The sequence below is a fragment of the Dunckerocampus dactyliophorus genome, chromosome 18 (genome assembly GCF_027744805.1).
Source record: "Dunckerocampus dactyliophorus isolate RoL2022-P2 chromosome 18, RoL_Ddac_1.1, whole genome shotgun sequence".
Lineage (NCBI taxonomy): Eukaryota > Metazoa > Chordata > Actinopteri > Syngnathiformes > Syngnathidae > Dunckerocampus > Dunckerocampus dactyliophorus.
Genome location: NC_072836.1, coordinates 17,982,690 through 18,005,000, shown reverse-complemented (window position 1 = coordinate 18,005,000; position 22,311 = coordinate 17,982,690). Strand labels below are relative to the sequence as shown.

At 42.4% G+C, this 22,311-nt stretch overlaps 2 protein-coding genes across 2 annotated transcripts in view; both read left to right on the top strand.

The window, feature by feature from the left end:
• LOC129170777 (ATP-sensitive inward rectifier potassium channel 12-like) overlaps nt 1-8,132 on the top strand; it is a 24,377-nt gene extending 16,245 nt beyond the window's left edge. The window contains exon 4 of the transcript XR_008566674.1: nt 5,355-8,132. The gene's annotated coding sequence lies outside the window, so the exon portion shown is untranslated. The remainder of the gene's footprint in view (nt 1-5,354) is intronic.
• Nucleotides 8,133-12,926: 4,794 nt separating this feature from the next.
• On the top strand, nt 12,927-17,977 carry sox10 (SRY-box transcription factor 10). The gene is made up of 3 exons (XM_054758762.1): nt 12,927-13,383; nt 13,675-13,943; nt 14,071-17,977. Exons 1-3 carry the CDS (start codon nt 12,956-12,958, stop codon nt 14,844-14,846), a joined length of 1,473 nt encoding a protein of 490 aa, XP_054614737.1. The 5' UTR covers nt 12,927-12,955; the 3' UTR covers nt 14,847-17,977.
• The last annotated feature ends 4,334 nt before the right edge of the window (nt 17,978-22,311 follow it).

The following is a 22,311-nucleotide window of genomic DNA, read 5'->3' as shown; positions in this document are numbered from 1 at the left end:
TTGTTTTGATTAGTTATTGGTAAAACTATCGCGTCAATTATTCGTCAACAAATATAACACTGTAATATATACGCTCAAATCTTGCAAGACAAGCATCTGACGGATTAACTCTGCAAGAGTTTCGCTTTTCATTTGACTTTGTAGTGTCTTTCCTGTGATGCAACCCCAGAAGGTTATGTACCAGTGACAACAACAAGAGGAGAAGTGTCATATCTCGGCCCTGGCTGCTCAGTCCAATAGCTAAAATATATTGAGGATAACAATAAAAGGCAAATGATACTGCAAAGTGAACTGGATTTTGCATTCATGTAAAGGAACTTAGCTCAAGAACAAGGACAGATCTATTTGCATGTGTGTCATTAGAGGGTGCGGGCACCATTTTGCAGTAATTGCAGTAAAATATAATCGAAACTGAAATTAACCAATGGTGGCACACTTACTTGGGACTTTGGGCAGAGACTGGCCAATAGTGGAGGAGAACAACTGCCGATAGTAAAGGATTTTTCAACCTACGGCAGTTTGACAGAGTTGTTTTCCTCCATTTGTGAATACAGAAACCCCTCGTTTATCGCGGTTAACTGGATTCAGACCAACCGTGACAAGTGAATTTCCGTTAAATAGGATTCCATCCATCCATCTTCTATGCCGCTAATCCTCATTAGGGTCGCGGGTATGCTGGAGCCTATCCCTGGTGACTTTGGGTGAGAGACCCTGGACGGGTTACCAGCCAATCACAGGGCACATATAGACAGACAACCATTCACTCCTACTGACAATTTAGAGTCGCCAGTTAACATGCATGTTTTTGGAATGTGGGAGGAAACTGGAGAAAACCGACGCATGCACGGGGAGAACATGCAAACGGAGATTCCAAACCCAGATCTTCCCGACTGTGTGGCCAACATGCTAACCACTGGGCCACCGTGGGGCCGAAATACGATTCTTTATTTGTAAATTGAATATTTTTGTAGTTAGAGCATAGAAAACCTGTTTATAACCTTCTAAATGTTTTTCTGACATCATTAGAGCCCTCTAGACATGAAATAACACCCCTATGGTCACCTTTACACTTGTATTATGCAATACAGTAGCCATAATAAGAGAAAATAAAACATAACACATAAACAAGACATAATATGGAGTCATACATGTTAGCATTGGGAGTTCCTTGCTGTTGTTCCTTTTTTACTTGTGATTTGTGTACAGTACTTCCTGCTGTGGCTATTTTCTTATTAATGTAACATTAGTAAGGATGAGCAGCATAGAGATGTAACATTGGTGACACCTAGTGACCAGCGTACAATACTACATATCATCGTAGCATCTGTGAATGCATTTTCTGAATGCCGTGTATTTGTATTGTATTATTTGTATTTGTATTATCCATTATTATGCTTGAAAATGCTTAATTTAGGCAAAAAAACGTAATATTTGCTTAAATATTTAGTCAATATTGCAGTAAAGCATACAGTGCAGTTTTGTAGACAGCAATAAAAGGCTGATTTGTGCACAGTCATCCTGCCTCATAACTCATTCCAATACTCTTATGTAACAGAGCTGCTGCGGTAATTTTGCTGTATGTCTGAACTACAATGACAATAAAACTTTGTACTTTGACCTTGTTTTCCCGTTACAGTGCTGTGCGTGTTTTTGAAATGGATCATTTTTTTAGACAACAAAGTTTCAGATAAACTCAAGCTGAGCACACGCTTACAAAACGCATGAAATTGACTTCAGCCTTCCGCCACGTTAGTTCAAAGAGGAGCACGAGGTTGCATGGGTTGGCAGCAGAAATGTCACTACAGTCCGCTTGCAGGCATTTGCGTGGACTCCCGCCAAACTGTGGAGATGTTCCATAGTACCAGGAATCCGCTAACTTAAATAGGTGCAATACAAAACAACAGAAAAGTCCCAGGGTACGTTTGAAAGCTTTGGGGATGCACTTTGCAAGAGAGTGGGGCCGTCCTAGACATAAAACACAATAACGTGTTCTCGTGATAAGACGTTTCATCTAAAATACTGCCATTAAGAAGGTGGAATTTGATGAAACATTCAAGTAACAATATTTATTATTATGATTGTAGTTTATAGTAGCATAGCTATAGATTGAATATGGTTTTTCACTGTCATAAAACTAAAAAAGTAATCCACATATTACACCATGATGCAGTACTGATCTTTCCTACTACAAACTACAAGCTCAGTCGTAGAAAGCATGATAACATTGTACTTGGGGTAATTATGCTACATGACCACGTTATTAGTCGACCTGCAAATACAGTATGTCTGCTCAAAGTGGACTTGTAGATTTATTTATTTAAGAAAGACAGGGACATATTGACCGACATCGTCATGGAATTATGCAAGATTATAGCCGATTATAGCTCGTTTCCATCTTTAGTCCCTGATGTTAAGTAAAATATAAATTTTTCGCACAAAAGAGAAGGAAAAAAAGGTGGGGAACGGTAATCAAACAGATAAAGAATAGTGTGCACTTGACATGAGTGCACACTATGAGTTTGGGCAGAGGTGCTAAAGTGCCTCAGTGCCTCAGTGCCAGGTGCTACAGCAGGGGTGTGCAAACTTTTTCCACAGAGGGCTGAAAAATCACCACTTTGATATTTATATGTATATTTTTATTTTGTAAAAAGGCTAAAACCGTGAAATAGATACAGTTATCCCTCGTTTGGTTCCACAAGGACTGCAATAAATGAATTTCCGCAAAGCAGGATTCCTTCTTTCTAAATCAAATATTTTCGTTGTTAGAACGTGACATACCTGTTTCCGACCTTCCACATATTCCACCTTTATATAGATAAATAAGACTCCTGCTCATGTGTGTTTCAATGAGTTTTAGCTGGAGGACGGCCACAACAGCACCCTGTGTTATTATTACGATTACGATTACGATGACGATTACAATTGTTATTATTGTGCCTGTTGGGAGCTCATGCAAACCGGCAATCATTCCTATTGACAACAATTAAGTCTGGTGCGTGTTACGAGTGACACCTATTGGCCAGCGTAGACTACAGTTCATCAACGCCCTTTAATCGCTTAAACTGTATTTGTATTTTAGTTCATTTAGTCATTTTCATGCTTGAAAATGCTTAATTTAAACTAAGAATACGTAAAAAATAGCTTCAAGACAAAGCTGTGTGTTAATATGCGTTATTAGTATCAACATTTAGGTTTAATTTCATTTCTACAATCTGCCGCAGGCCAATAAAACACGACACGTGGGCTACAAATGACCTCCGGGCCGCCCTTTGGACACCCCTTTGCTCCAGCGTCAAAACCAGCTGCTGTTATTCCATTTTTTGAAGAACTTTCTGACACACAAATGTGCACATATTATGTGGATGCACTATTCACAGGATTCACCTAGAGAAATATAAGTATTGAAACATGTTTGTGAAAAGTCTTCACGTGATATCATAAACCACGTAGCATCCACTCAATTGCCCTATGAGAGTCGAAAACAGGAAACATGAGGCTGACTGATCACAGAATACAATTTAAGATCAGGCACAAAAAAGCCCAATCAGCCCCATCTCCAAGCAACGCCACACACCCCCATCTCGGCCCCCATGTATCAATTTCCTTTAGATGTTACGCCTCACACAATTGAAGTAACTAGATTCTTTCCTTTGGCGGGCCAGAGGAGATATGAAGCAGAGCACACAATAAGCTATTCATTGATGCAGCAAGACACACACACACACACACACACGCACACACACACGCACACACACACCCTCAGCCCTGTTTGTCGGCCAGCACAGCATCACTGGCTCCTACAAAAGACCCTAACCCAAAAAGATGATCTTCAGGTCTACAGTGGAACCTACAACGTTGGACGGCCCCAAAAGTGGTACAATTTGGAATTCACACCAAAATTCTGAGGGAAAATGTGCCCCGAAAATCAAGGAAACATTCAAATGGTCATGATTTGTGATGTCAGGCTTCAGCATACCTGTCAGACTAAACGTAAGACTTTACTGTCTTATGTTTTTGCGACACCAGCACAGATAGGCGCTAGTGATGACAGAGTGAAAAAAGCGTCATGATAAACATAGAATCAGGAATTGTATGTGCGGCAGCATAGGAAAGGGTCTGGCTGCTCAGTACAGTAATCCCTCGCCGCTTCGCGCATCAAATATTCACTTCACTTCACTCTTACAGTTTTTCATAAATCATGTTGTTTTGTGGTGTAAAATGGCCTATTATTTGTATAAAAAATGCACATTTAAGTACGTTTTGGATATTTTTTTGCCAAAATTAAGCATTTTGAAGCAAATGTCTAAATAACTCAAATGAAAACATAAGGCATTCAGTAGACGCATCCAAAGATGCTGTGATGATATGTAGCATTCTACTCTGGTCACAAAGTGTCAGAAAAGTTACCGTCATGTCCGGTGATACACACAAGCATCAGACTTGATCGCCGAAACAGGCTTTTACTGCAGGTTTGAATGATCTCACAACAGGCCACACCAAGCTACAACGCACCTCTGAACCCCCTGAAGTCACTTCCTTGTGGTCCTCTTCCTCATCTCTCAAGCAAACGCAGCCATCATCAAGGTCATTCACAGCGGGATCTTGAACACCACTGCTGCCTCAACGGCTGATATTACTGCTATTATTACATAAAAAGATATAAAGTATCTAGTATGACTGTGAATCTTGTCATTCATCCAGGTCATTGTATTCTCAGAGCTTATCTTTCCATTAACAGTGTATTTTTTGCCGAGGAGTCTCTCGCGTCGCTATTTCTGCGGGGTTTTTTTTACACGTTCGACGACCCACCACGTCACCTTCCCGCCACCCCGAACACGGTTTAGCAACGCATCGGCTCAAGTATGCTGCGTGCGGACTGTCACGGCGGGCCGACTCGCCGCCGCACGCACAAGGGGCTTCAAAATCTATCAACTTTGCATAGAAACGCCCACAAATGTTCCTCAGATTGAAGTCACAGATGTCCGCCACCTCCTGGTGTAACGTATTAACGACATGAGGCGCTGTATTTGCAGAAAGGGCTTGTTCAATTCAGCAATTTTGCGACTTTCGTGCTTAAAAGGTTAAATGGCTCATTTTCTGATATGTTCTCTGTTGGGTAATATGAGTATAAAGGTGACTACCATCTCGGGGTGCTTTTTCATGTTATTTACTGTAGAACGTCTCTTGCAGAAATTCACTTTCGGATTTGGAACCAATTAAGGGCAATAAACGAGGGCTTACTGTACGATACAATTATTTATATCTTAATTACACACACAAATGAAGTTGATGCAAACATAATACACTTAGCATTGCTTTGCAAACACCTCACTTTTACTTTTTTTACTTTACAGATTACAGTACATCCCCGTTTTCGGATGGCGAAAATCTACAAGCAATTGTGACGCCCATAAAATGGCCTGTCCCTGAGTTCCAATCATGTAATTCTAGGAGTGAACCCAAGACTTCAGATAAAACAAATCCAAGAACACGTAACATTGTGTGCTTCCACAAGACAAAGGAAGACACAACCAATCGGCCTTTGCACAGGAGAACACTTGCAGACAGAATGTTGGAAAATAGTATAAAAATAAAAATGTGGTGCTGGGGGGTTGGTGGGATGGGGGGGGAGGGTAAATGTTTGTCGAATCTCATGCGCTTATGTTTTCATCTCTGCTCAAACCCTTGACGAATTCAAACTCCCACATCAGACGATCATTCCGCTTGTTGTGAGTGATCGTGAATTACCCCGAGAATTTGTTTTGTCTGACCCAGAAAACTGACAAAACGGGTGATTCATCAATTAATGGGCCACAATGCACAATAACGCTGCCCTGCGACTCCACTGATGACTTTTTTTCTATGTCTTCATCTGAGAAACATCCCAAACGCATGCTTCCACGGACATATAGACATACCCATATACACACACACACACACACACACACACACACACACACACACACACACAATCGTGGGCTGTGACTTGGAACAGCTGTATTTTTCTTCAAATGTGTGATGTTATTGTTGTAATTGTCAGTGGTCATGCATTTGCCCAAGGCTGGTCCACTAATAGTATTGACAGCATGATAAAACTTGATGAGTGAGACACGTGTGATGTGTAACTCCACTGCATCACAGCTGTTTCTAATATTTTACAACACGGCACCACAAAAATGTTACATTACTGCTATAATCCAATTAGCTACTTAGCCAGTTAACTTGATGGCATTTTACTAAAACTTAATTACCAGAAGAGTGGGATACATATTTACTGTATATATATATATTTTTTAAAAATGACAAAAAAAGTCAAAAAAATTAAATAATTATTATTATTTTATAAATGTATATATATATATAATAAATAATAAATAAATGTACATATAATAATATCATAAATTCAATAAATGTGACCAAAGCCACACTTAAATGGACAACAGTCTCGATTTAAACACATTTTAAACACATTTATGTGTTCAGGACTGTTTAAATGTTGGGGGTGTGTTGATGTTTCAAATTAGCATCACCATATAAAAGCAGAAATTCAAAGTTACCGGAAAACAAAAAGCTGACAATTTAATAAAGGACTCAAATATTTGTTCATTCTTGCCGACTCATTTCGACGTAATTCAGTGTTTAACACTGCGGACAAAGGGTTTGCAAACAAATGAGTACACCGCTAAAAACACACACACAAAAAATCATTTACATCGTTTTAGACAGAAAAGTCAATCGTCTGTGAGATGTAGTTAATTGTGTGTGTGTGTGTGTGTGTCAGTCACACACGATAAGAGCCCACTCTGATCGAACGTAACGTGACGTAAACTTGCTTTAACGTCATCAGACCCTTTCTTTATTTCTCCACCTCCATCACAAAGTCAAGATGCAAAGACTCACGTCTCAGAATTCAGGCGGAGGACACGTCACCGACACATCAGCGCTTTAAATAGCCAGAAAGCGGCCGAGTCGCAGCACGGCTCCCCTGACCCTCCCGGAGCATCTTTTCAATTGACCTCAAGCGGCGCCTTGTCTTTTGGCTTTTTAACGAGACGCTTTTTCTCCTCCTGTATGTCATTTAAAGCATCACATGATTACAATTCACCTGTGAAAAGGCACAATGAAAGGAGGAGAGAGAGAGAAAGAGAGAGACAGAGAGCGAGAAAGAGAGAGACAGTGAGAGAGAGAGAAAGAGAGAGAGAGAGACAAGGACACAATTCATGGATTGGATTTTATTATCAAAGCCAACAATCCAGGATGTTTTAAAAAGTTTGAGTCTTTTGAGTTTAGGGAATCGCATGAGGACAGGGGATGTCATTGTTGCCAAGAACAGCGCTTGTGTTTGTGTCCAAACGTCTCCTCTCCATCCTCCACGCTCGCTGTTTGCTTAAAAACACGTGTTGCCTAACGACACGCAAACAATAAGCACCACCCCTTCAATAATATCATGGTGTGGGACGACATCGCACATTTAGATGCACAATACCAGCCTTGACACACCCGGTAGAATATTCATTGGTCTTTTTATATTTCTGCACATGGAAGAAAACATCATCCACATTTTTTACATTTGGCCTCGTTATTGTCCTCAAACTGTTACATGAGATACTGATGAATAATTATTAGCACTATCAGTATTTTATACTATTTTAGATATGTCGACTATTATGCAAGGAGTGTCGAAAGATTTTTAGGCTGCAGCTTGTGTCTATTATTAACATTAATCAATGACTTTATTATTAACAAGATATTACACTAATTTGCTTTGTCACCTATAACATAAAGCTAATACAGTGGAACCTCGGTTAGCGTACGCCCCGGTTAGCGTCGAAAATGATGCCTCGGTTTGTGTATATTTTCCAGTTAGCATATAGTATGGCGCAAATATTGTTGTGTTATTAATGTTAATGTGTTCTTAATGTATTTTTATGACAAAATGTCCCCGTTAGCATCCTGTCCGTACATGGAAACCGGAGTCAGTTCCATCGGCAGTTTATGAGGTCATCAGCGGTTGACGCTGTAGTTCTTTGCTAACTAATACAGACATGCCAAAAGTATCAAAGATGTACAACATGTTTTTATGGCTTTCCAATTCCAGTTTCACTTGCATAAAATCATTTTAAACGTCTTATTTTGCAGATGTGATCAAAACAAAAGCAGTGACTTGAGGTGGATTCAAGAAATAAGGCCCTGTCCACACGGAAACGTTCCTAGGAGCTTTAAAATCGCATCCACACTGTGCTGGATTACAACGGATCACTGGGTGAAAACAATGTAATACACAAGGCACACCTACAGTGTAAGTGTGGCGCAGACACACAGATGGAACTACATGACACGCCAAACTGTAGAAGAAGAAAGAACGAATGCGTACAAGTCCGTTGTCTTCGGCTTCCTAAGGCTGGTCCACTCTTACAATGAAGTGGAATTACTCCTACGAGTCATTTTGGAGTTTGAGGCAAGAAAATATCAGGAGAACGTCGACTGGGGCGAGTCATGTCTGTCGAAATATTCAGATATTATGTTCGCTCGTCGTCACAGCTCACTTCTGGTCACGGGTCAGTGACGTCATCGTTTTCCGAAAGAAGCGGGTAGTTTGTCTACACGGAAACGACAAGCAGAGTTTTCAGACTTTCCCACTCTGGAAGCCGTTTTCAAAAAACAGAGTAAAATACTTTACCCTATTTTCCGTGTGGATACCTCAGTCATGGCAAAACACAAAGGTGGCGTCCGCGTTGATCTCGCTGCCACATCGTGTCTTTGGCAAGAATAACATCTTCAGTGAAGGTAAAGGTAACCCTAAATGTTAATTTATCTCTTTCAGTCATCATTTAGCATTGTTTTCTGCATGTAAAACTATGAAAATGTGTCTTCTGGAATTAGATTTACATTATTACTTATGGGAAAAATTTATTTGGTCAGAGTATGTTTCACTAAATTGTTTTGTTGCATTAAATGTAGCTGAACGAGAAAGGGAGGGAGCGATTGACCTGCAGCCAATCACCTCTCAGTTTGCATCCAAGTTTGCTGTTCCTTTAAGGTTTGACCTCCCTGTATGACTTTTCTGTTTTTTTCCTCAGTGGGCCTCATACAAGGAGCCCTTTAAGGCCCGCTGCAGCCACACAGAGCTTGCATTCATAGCCTGGCACAGCGAGCGAGGGGGCTGGGGAAGCCTGCAGTGTCACTGTGGAAAGGAACTGGAGGATTTCTCCTGCTCAAGCGACTACCAAACTTTTCCTCTCTGCTGAAGTAAGATGCTCTGTATTTCCTCTCTACTGCTGATACCTGCTCGTGCTTCTGTGTTTACATGAGCTTTCTATTGACGCTAAGTGACGGCTTTGTTAACCGCAGTACATTTAAAACGTTTCATGCCATGTCTTTTTTCAGAAATGTTACCGAGTTTATGTGTTCATTCAAATTGAGGGTGTTCAGTTTTCAATGCAGGCCCTAGAATCTCAAAATTGTAGGGTCTATTTTATTTTTGATGTGAAGCCTGCTGAATTCTGAAATTTGGGGATTGAAATCACAGGACTCTTAGGAGTCGGCATTAATTGACTTTAACGTGACTTTAATGTGTTTTCTCCCTTAAAGTTATTTGAACTTGTGAATCCCCGAGAGTAAGAACCAACTAAAGATGAGTTCTTGTAATTGGGGGGGCGGGGAAAAGACAAATTAAGGGCAAATTATTGTCACATCAAGCGGGAATAATGAGCTAACATTCCCGGAATTCATTATGTCGTGTGAAAATGTAAATAAACAACAAGTGTGGCGTAAGAAAGCATTCAGATGATCTTGTCATCCGTCGCACAGGCCAAAGTCACTACTGATGCATTTGAGACAGATGGCGATACTTTGCATGTTCCCAATATCACCAAATATCAGAAACTCAACCAATTACCAGAATGTGGGACGTTTAGGAAAGTGGAAACTGGGTAACAAAGTGCGGGGCAACGGCGTTAAAAGTCGCCGCTCGAGCATAAAAAGCAACAGTTAAATTGACAACCTCTTTCATAACGTCAGCAGACGTGGGCTAGCGCTAAAACGCTGCGGCAATTTAGCCCGACGAGGTTGGCAAACAAACCAGTGAGTTGTATGTTGCCGATTCACGGCACATTAGCGGGTGCAAAGTTGGGACAGGGTGTTGACTCAACGGACAAAACAAGGACACATTTTGCTGGCGCTAATAGACGCGGCCCTGTGCAACAAGCGCACTGTGTCGAATTGCACCGCGCACTGAGAGGTTTATATTTCCACAGCCAGGCCGTGTTTATCCAAGAAGTGCAGCGTAAATCCAAGGTCTGTGCTACTGCGGTCTCACATCATTCCGACACCTTCTCTCCTGGGAGCTTGGAATAACTGCCAAATCTTTAACAGCAGTGGCTTATTTACTTGGGGTGGTGTGGGGTGGGGTGGGGAGGGGTGGGTGGGTGCGAGGGCCTGTATGCAACAAGTAACTTCTGCACTAATTGTATGCAGCACATTACTTGAAGGGTAACCATATTCTGCTTACCAAAAAGCAGATACTCACGTGATACTTGAGGTTTGCTCAAAGATGCCTTATAATTCTATACATTTAAAGTCTGCCTCCTCGATATGGATAGAAAATTCTTATGTTCCAAAATACTGCCCAGGACCAAAGACCCAAATTCAAAAATAATAAATGCAAGAAAAGGCATTCTATGCCTTAGGCTTCTCAGAGGTTACGCAACATGTTTCACTGTCTCTCTGATAAGTTTCAAGGGTGACTTTTACATCTCTGGAAAGTAATAATGACAGAAATAATGCTTCTTATGTATTACAAAAATGAGAAAAATAGCTCTCTTTTACTGGACAAATAAATTACTAAAAATTATGAAATAATATTAGCTATATTAGCAAATCCAGATTTAACAAAAATACCCCCCCCACAAATTTTCCAGTGTAATCATTCATGAATTTTCTCCCCCTACTGGGTTTGCGGGGGTATGCTGGAGCCTATCCACAACCATTCACACTCACATTCATACCTATGGACAATTCAGAGTCGCCAATGAACCTGTCATGTTTTTGGAATGTGGGAGGAAGCTGGAGTACCCGGAGAAAATCTGCACATGCGCGCGCATGCATGCACGCACACACACGCACGGGCAGAATATGCAAACTCCACACAGAGATGTCCAACGGACACTTGTTGCACTTTGAAAAGCTCAGGGTACAGGTGTGGCTGGGAATGGTGGTTAGACCGCAAAACTGTCACTCCCCTCTCGCCTGTCAGAAATGGGACACAGTAAGAATACATTTAGGCTGAATTACTGGACATGGTAACCATTGCCGTGAAAGTTCACATCAGTGGTGTATGCATATGAAGAAATGGTGGAGCACCAACCACTCTCACACACCCGGAAAGCTACATTTCTCCCTTTTTCTGTACTTAGGTACTTCAGTAATTTCATATTATATATTTGTGCCCTCTAATCCACAGACCTGTAGAGTTGTAGGACACCTTTCCAGGGTTTTTGAACCTCACAGGACACCAAACTTCTCAATTGTGTTCAAAAACGTGGAAATGAGTCCCACAAGTCAGAGTGTGTGCGTGTAAGAACTCTCTATTCATTTAAATGAACACATAATGCCAGTCTGAGAGAGAATGTATACGGAGGCGCCTCGTGAGCGGGTTGGCTCGTGGCTGTGATACGTCAGCGTGTCCGCCATATTGGATGTGGCAGATCTGCCCCGTAAACTAATGCAAGCAAATGGCCCGAACTTCATAAAGCGCCTTTGTACAAATTGATACAAGCTAATGCCTTTTATTCATTCATTCATACACACACACACACACACACACACACACACACACACACACACACACACACACACACACACTAATACATATGGGAAACAAATAGGCATAAAAACTCAAATGCTAAAGGTGATGTCTGTCATGGTTAGGTACTGCATGGGAGCTAATGATAGCGATGTGGCTAATGTTAGCTGCTAACATTAGTTAGCATTGAATGTATAACATAGTATAACCACACAATGATTCCATATTGTTGGTTGCATTTTTCCAAAGTTTAACTTCTACTTATGACAAACATTTGAGTGAAAATGTATTTAATCTGTTCTTTTAAACCACCATTGCTAGCCGGTGGTACTTTTCGATGAGTTACTTCTTGAATTCAGTGGCGTTACTCAACTTATTTATCAAATAGCTGAGATTGTTTTTCCTGGTCAGTTGGCGCAGCGTCATGTTGCTAGGCAGAATTTGCAGGGTGCACAACACAATAAAAAAAAATAGCTTATGCTAGCTACGACCACAAGGCTATTTCAATAGCCAACTAGGGGTGGCACTGTGAACTGGACAGACTCAAGCACACTAAAGAAGTTGTTAAAAGATTATGATGCAAGTTTATGCATATGCATGAATTTGCCATTTATTATTTCCAAGCTGTAAAAGTAATGCTGTTAAAAAGTACAACGAGACAAGCGATTGTGCGCGTAAAGGTACAATGAAGTAAAGTCTTATTCCATTTATTAATGGCCATCTTCCATTTCATTAAGAGGCCTCTTCTGCTGTTTCAGGTCCGACGTGTGATTTTCCATCGCGGGACACTCAGAAGAAAGAGACACGGGGCGGGCTTCAGACAAGTGTGCGTGTTTGGTGCACATAGCGGTGCTTTAGCAGGTAAACTGGGGTCCAAGGTGCGCACTGAGCCGCCTATGATACCAACCACACGGATGGAAAGAACTTTGATGTTCAACCCTCATAGAGTTTTACAAAGGAGGCTGAGAGTAGAGACAGATTGGCAGTTTATATTATAATTTAGCAGAGGTCAAAAGTGCAGATCAGACACACCCACAGCCGTCAGCCCAACACTGCATCACAGTCGGGACAAACAGCAGGCATCAAACAGGTAGAGTTTTAGGAACAGGTCTAGCACCCTCTGCACACCTGGCAGCTTGTGGGTGCGTCAAGATGTCTAGAGAGGAGCACAGCTTGTCAGATGTCGAGCTCAGTCCAGGAGTGTCGGACGACAGCCGTTCCCGATCACCCGGTCGTTCTTCCGGAGCAACCGGTGGGGATGACTCGCCTCTCCACAGGCAGCAGCTGTTGGTGGGTCTGGATGACGGCGCAGGGGGGAATTGTGCCGGCAAATCCGACGACGAGGACGAGCGCTTCCCAGCGGGTATCCGCGAGGCCGTGAGTCAGGTGCTCAACTGCTACGACTGGACACTCGTGCCCATGCCCGTGCGTGTGAACAGCGGGAGCAAGAGCAAGCCGCACGTTAAGAGGCCCATGAATGCCTTCATGGTGTGGGCGCAGGCGGCGCGGAGAAAACTGGCCGACCAACACCCACACTTGCACAACGCAGAGCTGAGCAAGACCCTGGGGAAGCTTTGGAGGTGAGACGGTGTCTTGATCATTGACCATTATACTGATTAAAGGGCACAGGTGGAGATTATCTAACCCACTCTAGGAAAATAACATCATTGTACCAAATGAGTACAATGGCTTGTCACTAGGGTAGTATAGCGCTGCTGTTGTACCCTTGATCATTTGGCTTTTACTGCCTGGGAATACAACTGTACCTTTTAAGTCATCCCAGAAATGATACACTGATTGTATATACAGTATGTGTGACCGAGGGTCTTAATAAGGTACCAACGCCCACAACAGTTTCTTTTTCATTCAAGGCTTCTCAATGAGAGTGATAAGCGACCCTTCATCGAGGAAGCAGAAAGGCTGAGAAAGCAGCACAAGAAGGACTATCCTGACTACAAATATCAGCCACGACGCCGCAAGAATGGAAAGCTTGGTTCCGGGTCAGGAAGTGACGCGGATGGCCATTCGGAGGGTGAGATCAAGCACAGCCAATCCATCTACGATGGCCACCATCTGGATGTGGCCCACACTGGGGGAGCCGGGTCCCCTCTGGCAGACAGGCACCACACGCATGCTGCAGGTGGGCTACCGGCTCCCTCATCCCACCCGACTTGTATGCTGCCATCACACAGTGTTTTCATTTTGTCTGTCTTCTCACAGACAACATTTAGTGGCGCTAATCATAGTCTCTTCTTATGTTTCTTCAGGTCAGAGCCACAGTCCTCCCACACCCCCAACCACACCCAAGACAGAGCCTCAGTCTGGGAAGGCCGGGGATGGAAAGAGGGAGGCCTTTGGCAATGGGGTGATCTCCCGTGGCCCAGTAGGAGCAGAAGGTAGTTCAGGTGGGAAGCCTCATATTGACTTTGGCAATGTGGACATAGGTGAGATGAGCAGCGATGTGATGGCCACAATGGAGCCTTTTGATGTCAACGAGTTTGACCAGTACCTTCCCCCCAATGGCCACCCAGGAGTCGGACAGATGGCAGGGTCAGGAGCAGCCACACCTGCGACCACCGCATCCCAATACACGTATGGAATCTCCTCAGCTCTGGCAGCGGCCAGTGGACACTCTGCAGCCTGGATGTCCAAGCAACAGCCGCAACATCATGGCTCCCCTCCAAGCTCAGACTCCTCCAAGGCCCAGATCAAGAGCGAGGCTGGAGGTGTAGGTGGTCACTTTTCAGAGGCAACTTCAGCCGGTTCCCATGTTACCTACACCCCACTGAGCCTTCCTCACTACAGCTCTGCCTTCCCCTCGCTGGCCGCAAGGGCTCAGTTTGCTGATTATGCTGACCAACAAGCATCGGGGTCCTACTATGCTCACTCCAGCCAGGCGACAGGGTTATACTCTGCCTTCTCTTACATGGGGCCCACTCAGAGGCCCCTGTACACTGCCATCACTGACCCACCCGTTGTACCACAGTCGCACAGCCCCACACACTGGGAGCAGCCTGTCTACACTACACTGTCGCGGCCATGACAGATAACGAAACCACAGGGCACTGGTGCAGGTCCAGCCCCCATGCCCAACCTGAGAAGCAGCACCTGCAGCAGCATTGGGGGTGAAAGTGGTCTGGGCCGAGGGGATTGGGCTGGCACCAGGGGAGTCGGCTGGGGAGGCAGCAGGGAAGAAACCCTGCTCTGCCCTCGCCCAGATGTAGAAATGCTGTCACAGGTGAAGGAAGAGTTTGGAGAATGGTGCTTTTGAAGCACTGTTGATGCACAGTCTAGGAGTGAAAATGCAATACTTTGGTGGCATGAAGTAAAAACAGCCACCCAGCACGTTCCTGATTAGATTTGCAGCAAATGTCTACCGCTCCAAACAACACAAATAGCAGTAATCAAGGATCACGTTCCTCTCTGGTTGGTGGTTCCGGGCATAGAAGTGGAACAGTGAAGTCCAACCCCGCCCTTGAAGAAAGAAGAAGCAGAATCAGGTTGTCACGGTTCACACTGCGAATAATCCAATTTTAAATCTAGAAAGAATGATATTTAACCTTTTTTTGTTTGATTTGCAACAAGAATGGAGTGCCAACGTCTTGCTGGCCCATTCACATCTCAGGCACAAGTTACTTTTTATCAGACGTTAGTCTCGTAGTACTTTCAGCAAATGATCACGCTAACACTGTTGGTTTCATAGGCACATTTCTTCCTGTTTGTAGAGCTTCTCTAGATTTGTCTGTGTTTTGTCGCTATGTATATGCATGAGGAGGGTTTGCCATGAATAAGGCTGTGTTTCAATTCACACTTCAATATGTATACTATGTACACTGTGTACTTAATTTGTGGCGGCGCTGCTCTTGGCAGTGTAGTGCTGTCCCAAATCGATTGCTGTCGCTGCGCACTTACCGGAAACGACGATCGCAATATTTATCCGCTTCCTCTTCTTTTCGTTCCTATTTAATCGCAACCACTCAAGTCAGTCCCTCCCCTTCCACTACATAGCCAAGATGGCGATCATTGAAGGTAGTTAGAGTCCATTGCTGCGCACTCACCAACTGACGGAAGTGCTCGAATTCAAACCCAACGCAAGTGCTTTGTCATTTGGGACTGAGAAGTAAAAAAAAAAAAATCGTAATAATCCACAATGACTTAGTTTAGTTTATATGATGTACTTGAAATTCCATTTGTAAAATGACCAAAACTTGACACCAAAACGTACGTAACCAAGAAACCGCTACGATGGCAGTTTCTCCCAATGTGACATTCCAAGCTACCTTACATTATTAGCTAAATTAGACATAGCTTAGCTTAGACTAGCCTTTTGCAGACGACTTCAGATGTACTCATGTCAAAAAGATTCTTATTTTACACTGGCACTGAGGAGAGTGAATGATTTTAGTTACATTTTGACAGACCCACGAAGAACCTTCATGGGCAAAAAAAGACTATTTATAATTTGTCAATGTATCATAAAACTGTTTTTAATCTTTTTGTGTATTGTTCACTATGTTCTGCTTTTGTTATTTCCACTGAAAGTCTGCAAATATCAAGTCTAGGGCAGCATTTACTGTGAAATGTCACATCTTAAAGGAAAACTGCACTTTTTTTTGGAAGTTTGCCTTATGTGGAACATGACCACATGCCTCTCTTTTCTGCGTGTTCTAAAGAGAGAAAAAAAAAACGCTAAAAAAACAGCTAGCATGTAACGGGACACACCTACAGTATTTTGACTATAAAGACACCAATAAGAACACGCATATGAACAACTACCAATAGACAACCAAATAATCTGTAAAAGACTAGTGTTTTGTTTATACACGGCTTGATGGACTGTGTCGCGATATCATGTGCTATGTGCTCCATGTATCAATCAATATCATGGTCATTTACTCACCAGTTGTTTGTTAGCGCTAACAATTCCTCGTCCGTTGTGATGCAATCTGCTCCTCGCCTTACACACTGTATGCCGCTCATTGCAGCAGAAACAGTCTGTTTCTGTTGGCGTGGCTTGGCAAGCTCCACGTTTACACCACCAAGTCATGCCAGTGTAATGACTGGGCACCATCCTCATTCGTCCAAAAGTAGTCGGCGGCGCTCACCAAGTCTGCCGTGATTAGCATTAGCAAACAGACACGCGCTTGACACGCAGCTGTTGTTGACGGAAGTAGCGTTAGTTCCTATCCATGTGAAATCGAAGCGCACAGGAAAGAAGTTCCGTTAATGTTTCAAATGATCAAAGTACGGCAAAATACTCTAAGTATGACATAACTATGAATGCACCTGTTGGTCACATGGCCACAGCATGTACTGTACTGTATATAAAACCATGAAACGTTGTTGGAGGGGTTTTTTTAGAGGGCTTTATAGTCCAAGTAGGTCACTGTTTTTCTCGCTTTAGAACGCACAGAAAAGGGAAAGACATGCGTGCTCATGTTTCACAGAAGCATTGTGGATGAAGGGCAAAATCCCTCCTCCCCCAAAAAAGTGCAGTTTTCCTTTACGAATGTGCAAAGGTTTTGCCATATGCTGAAATAGAACGGCTTTCACGTACAGTAAAATATATAGGATTATATTAAATATTAAATGCGCCCTTGCTTTTACTCTTGTTTATTACGCATTAAACACAGCAGGAACAAAAGATATTCAAGCATTTAATGCTCCATGGATCAACACGAAATCTGTACTTTCACTATTATAACATGTACCCCCACCCCCCAATCTCCCAAACATATCTTTATTTTAGCTTATTGTACATTAAAAATGCTGGAAAAAAACACATTATGTTGCTTTGATTGACATACATTTATATATCATATCATAATCACTTGTCATATTTTAGATTCCCTTGCATGCAGCCCTGCTATTTACGCCCAACCATTTGAATCGGTTTAAATCACTGGTGCACTATTCATGCTAGAATTGCTGTCGACTCTTTCTTTACATTCGACTGTTTCCCATGTTGCAGTGGTGTGTGAGACGGTTGTCAGCGAAGCACTGCCACGCAATTTTGAAACAGCGGAAGAAGCAAATGTTTTTGTGAAGGTGATTGATGATGATTTGTGCTCACGTGAAATAAAGATCTTCTTTGCGAGAAGTCGACTTCTTTGCTGCTTCTTTTTCACAATACAGCAGATCCTCGCACATTTGAGACTTTTTGGTCAAAAATATTCTTCTTCTCAGAAAATGGGCTTTTTTTAACGCAGAACACACATCGTATTCACCATAAGTCAGTAATAATTTATAAATATGATATACCGTAATACAGGGCAAATGTACAGCATGGACAGACAGCCCACATTTTTTACATGTTTATGTCTTTATGCTTCACTGATCATGTTCTTACTAGTCAAGCATTGAGATTTTGCACTCTATTCACCAGTCCTTGAATGCACCACCGTTGTGTGGTGAGACACACAAGTTTGCTTTGGTGATTATCTTGAATTATCATTCATTAGTGGGGAGTACCTATACATTTTATACTAAATGTGTTTAATAAGTGTGTGAGGCATAATTAGGGTTTAAACTTGGATTGCGTCACGAGTGAACAATGGCAATTGAAGAGAGAAAGGGAGGGCTCTGGAGCTGAGTCTAATCTAATAAGTGGTACAAATGTCAACGTCAGTGTGTGTCCAAAATACACATTTTTATGGGTTTATCAATGATAGTGGCCCCGATCAGTGTGTTTTTGGGGAAAAGTCAAAAATTTCCACCAAACTTTTGCCTCGGTTTGTGTTTTCCAGTTAGCGTACAATGTGGCGCACGTCTTGTTGTGTTATTAATACACTGCGTGAGTGCAACTGTGCGCTTCACCGGAAGTCAGCCCCGTCGCCCCCCTCTACGATGTCATCAGGGATTGACCGCAGTTTTTTGCTAACACAGTTATGCCACAAGTCTCAAAAATGTTAACACAAAACATGTTTTTATAGCTTTACAATTATACTTTTGCACGCATGAAACAATTCTAAATGCGTATAAATGACGAATGAAAGGGATGAATGAACATTTAAGGTTACTTCTACCTTCACTGAAGACAATGTGGCAGCGAGATCAACATGGACACCACCTTCCTGTTTTGCCGTGAGTTACTGTATTTCTTGAATTTAAAAGTGTTTCTCACCTTCTTTCTCAAAAATGCTGCCACTTGCAACTTTCTTTGGCTCCATTTTAGGTTATTTTGCATCCGTGATCAAAAGGAAGGCAGGCCCTTGAGGTGAGAAACACAACTCAATCCAAGAAATAACTCACAGCAAAACACGAAGGTGGCGTCTGTGTTGATCAATCACGTCTTCAATGAGGGTAAAAGTAACCTTAAATGTTCATTTACCCCTTTCAATCATCATTTATAGGCATTTCAAATTCTTTCTGCATGTAAAACTATAATTGTAAATGTTTTGTGTTAACATGTTTGGTTTCTGGAACAGATTTATTGGAGTTACATGATTTTGTATTGAAAAATCGGACCTGCGAGAACGAATTATTGACGCTAACCAAGGAGACACTGTACATTCACGACACTTAACCCAGCAACAGGTGGAGGTCTGATTGGATCTTCAGGCCTATATGCATATTCGTGGGAGTGTCATTTTTTCGGGCTTGAATGGGCTGGGTAAAGACAAAGAGGGCCATTGAACGGGAGCTGGGGGTGGAGCAGGAGGGAAACAAGGCAACGAGAGGGGCCTTGCCCAAAGCTGCCTGGCCTGCAGCTTCATGAGGATACAAAGACACTCTCATACTCTCCTCACATAGGCCCTGCACCCCTCCCCCTAGAACCCACTTGTGCCCTCATCTCATTTGCCGCGTTCGCCCCATCCATTGAAGAAATTCTGCCACCCTAACGGAATTAATAACATTCCCGCATGAAGAGTGTTTACCAGACATGGGGCATAAATACTGTACACATTCGCTGGGCTAACAGTGCCAACCTGACAGATTAGGAGTGGAAGAGCGCATTCTCGTCAGGAGAAATAGCATCAGGCCCTCACACAAAGATCTGTGCAGCACATGAGCAATCAACGTTACATGATCTGGAAAATGGGTCTGCACTTACAGGCTCAGTCACGCTTCTTGCATGAAAGCAACAACCGAGGGACTTTACTGGACAGAACCCTGCATTTTATACACATACATACAGTACATACACACACACACACACACATATATATATGATATATAATTTAGAATACCACCTAAGCCGACTGTGGTCAGATGATACAGACGTTTGAATGGTTTCTTTTCCAGTTGCTGGTTGTTCAACGCACATCCCCAATGAGTTTTAACACAAGCGACTTAGGTTAAGCAAGGCTTGCCATCGTTTGATCCGACAAGAGAACGGATACAAACCGACGTGCAAGAGGATGATGCAGGACACTTTTTATGTGGAGGTTTAGGCACAAACTGTAAAGGCTTTGTTGTTCTTCAGCACCACGGCGCCAGCAATCGACGCAAACTCGACTCGTTCAGTCAGGGGTCGCACAGCCCACCTTCATGGCGGTCTACTCATCTGAGATAAAAGTGACCGTCGCATTCGAAAAGAGTAGTTTCAGCTCCAACGACGACATGAATGTCGCTTCAAAAGTCACTCTAGTCACTCTATCACGGTTTTTCAAAAACACATTAATGAATAGATCATCACTGTTTCGTGGTTGAATCCAGCCTATTAGTAGTAAAAAATATATGCATATTTAAGCTAATTGGACATAAGAATGGCTAAATGAAGTAAAAATAGAAATATAAGGCATTCAGAAGACATCTGTGGCAGAGCAAAGGACACTGAGGAGGCTCCTTTTCATCACGGACAACCAGCATCATCCGATGCATCGCATCATCTCCCGCGAGAAGAGCAGTTTCAGTGGCAGATTACTATCACTGTCCTTCTCCACTGAAAGGCTAAGCAGATCGTTCCTCCCCCACGCCATGCGGCTTTTCAACACAACAGAGGGGAGCGATGAGATACACACACAGGATTTCTTACCTTATTATGCATTTATTTTATATTTACTCTTATTCTATTTTCTTATTTTTTGTATCTCTCCTATCTTGCCTTGTTTGTTTTATTTTGAAGTGATTAAGTTTATGATATTTTTGCAGAGCTGCTGGAAATGTGAATTTCTCTTGGAGATGAATAAAGTATCCATCTATGGTCTTCTACATGCACTGGTTTTCTAGGCGTCATTGACGAGACACACAGGAAGTACTGTACAGAACAGGAAGTAAAAATAAAAAAAGACTCTCCCAATGCTAACATGTGTGAGTTTATATTACATCTTATTTATGTCTAATATGTCTTATTATGTTTACCATATTGGGTAATATGAGTTCAAAGGTGACTATAGGGGTGTTATTACATATCTAGAGTGCTCTAATAATGTTAAAAGCCGTATTTAGAAGGCCGTAATCAGTTTTTTCATGCTTTAACTACAAAAATATTCAATTTTTGTATAAGGAATCCTACTTCGCAGAAATTCACTTATCACGGTCGGATCCGGAAGCGATTAACCGTGATAAACGAGAGATTATTGTACTGCACAGGAAGCCAAGAGTTGTGCTTGCTCACTCTCTAGAAGACACTGCCATCCATGTTTTGGCAGACAGTTGCAAGTGACGCGTCCACCTCACGCTGAAGAGCATAACAGGATCAGACGGCGTCAAGAGGGCTGCGGAGTGGCTACGCTGGAGCGTAATGAATCCTTTATTGTACTCATGTTGTACGTTACATAAAGAAATCAACTTTATTTCCATTGAAACAAAAACATCATCTAACTGTAATTTGTCATAGCAAATATGCATAAAGTATATTTCTATCTTTTTTTCAGTGTGTTATGCAGCGATACAATTTTTTTTTAACTTGTGATTGTGGTTTTCCAATTAAAAAATGATCAAACAGAAAAAGACAGTGTGATAGCTGTTCTAAAGATCACTGTTGCATAGATAAAGGAAAAATGTGTGACTGAATGACGAATGGAAAAATGGCTAATAACAAATTTGGCAAGGAAGCTATCGAATGGCGTGCAAAAAAAAAAAAAAGACCATATTAGCAGAATCTTCAGCTGCAGGCAACCTGATGGTGTCCTCACTGTGGTTGGTGCAGCTGATTGTCACATGGACAGTCCACATACACACACACGCGCACACACACTCCCCATGACAGCAGGGGCCCTGAGGCGCTGTCTTCTCTTATCAAAAGACTTATGAATACGAAATCATCACGACCAGCATAAACTCGATTCTTTGGAAGGCGTTTGGGGAAACATTTGGAACCATCTATTAGAATTGCACTTGCTGACGTGCAGTTTGTATACACACAAAGTCTCCAATCCACCAACAAAGCAGTCAATCATCATTCACAGTAATTTCCAACATGCACTGGCCTCGTTAGTGCCTGGCCAACAACATATTTTCTGCCAACAACACAAACAGTGTTTGTCTGCTTTGTGTTTTGTTTGTGCGTGTGTTTGCACGGGAGAGAAACGCATCAGGACCGTTTAAAGAGCTTCATTGGCTGC

Bases quoted from the DNA above. Each gene is read 5' to 3' on its own strand.
- sox10 (XM_054758762.1), top strand. From the start codon at position 12,956: ATGTCTAGAGAGGAGCACAGCTTGTCAGATGTCGAGCTCAGTCCAGGA. The intron at 13,384-13,674 runs GTGAGACGGTGT...TTTTCATTCAAG, and splicing joins ACCCTGGGGAAGCTTTGGAG to GCTTCTCAATGAGAGTGATA. The intron at 13,944-14,070 runs GTGGGCTACCGG...ATGTTTCTTCAG, and splicing joins GCACCACACGCATGCTGCAG to GTCAGAGCCACAGTCCTCCC.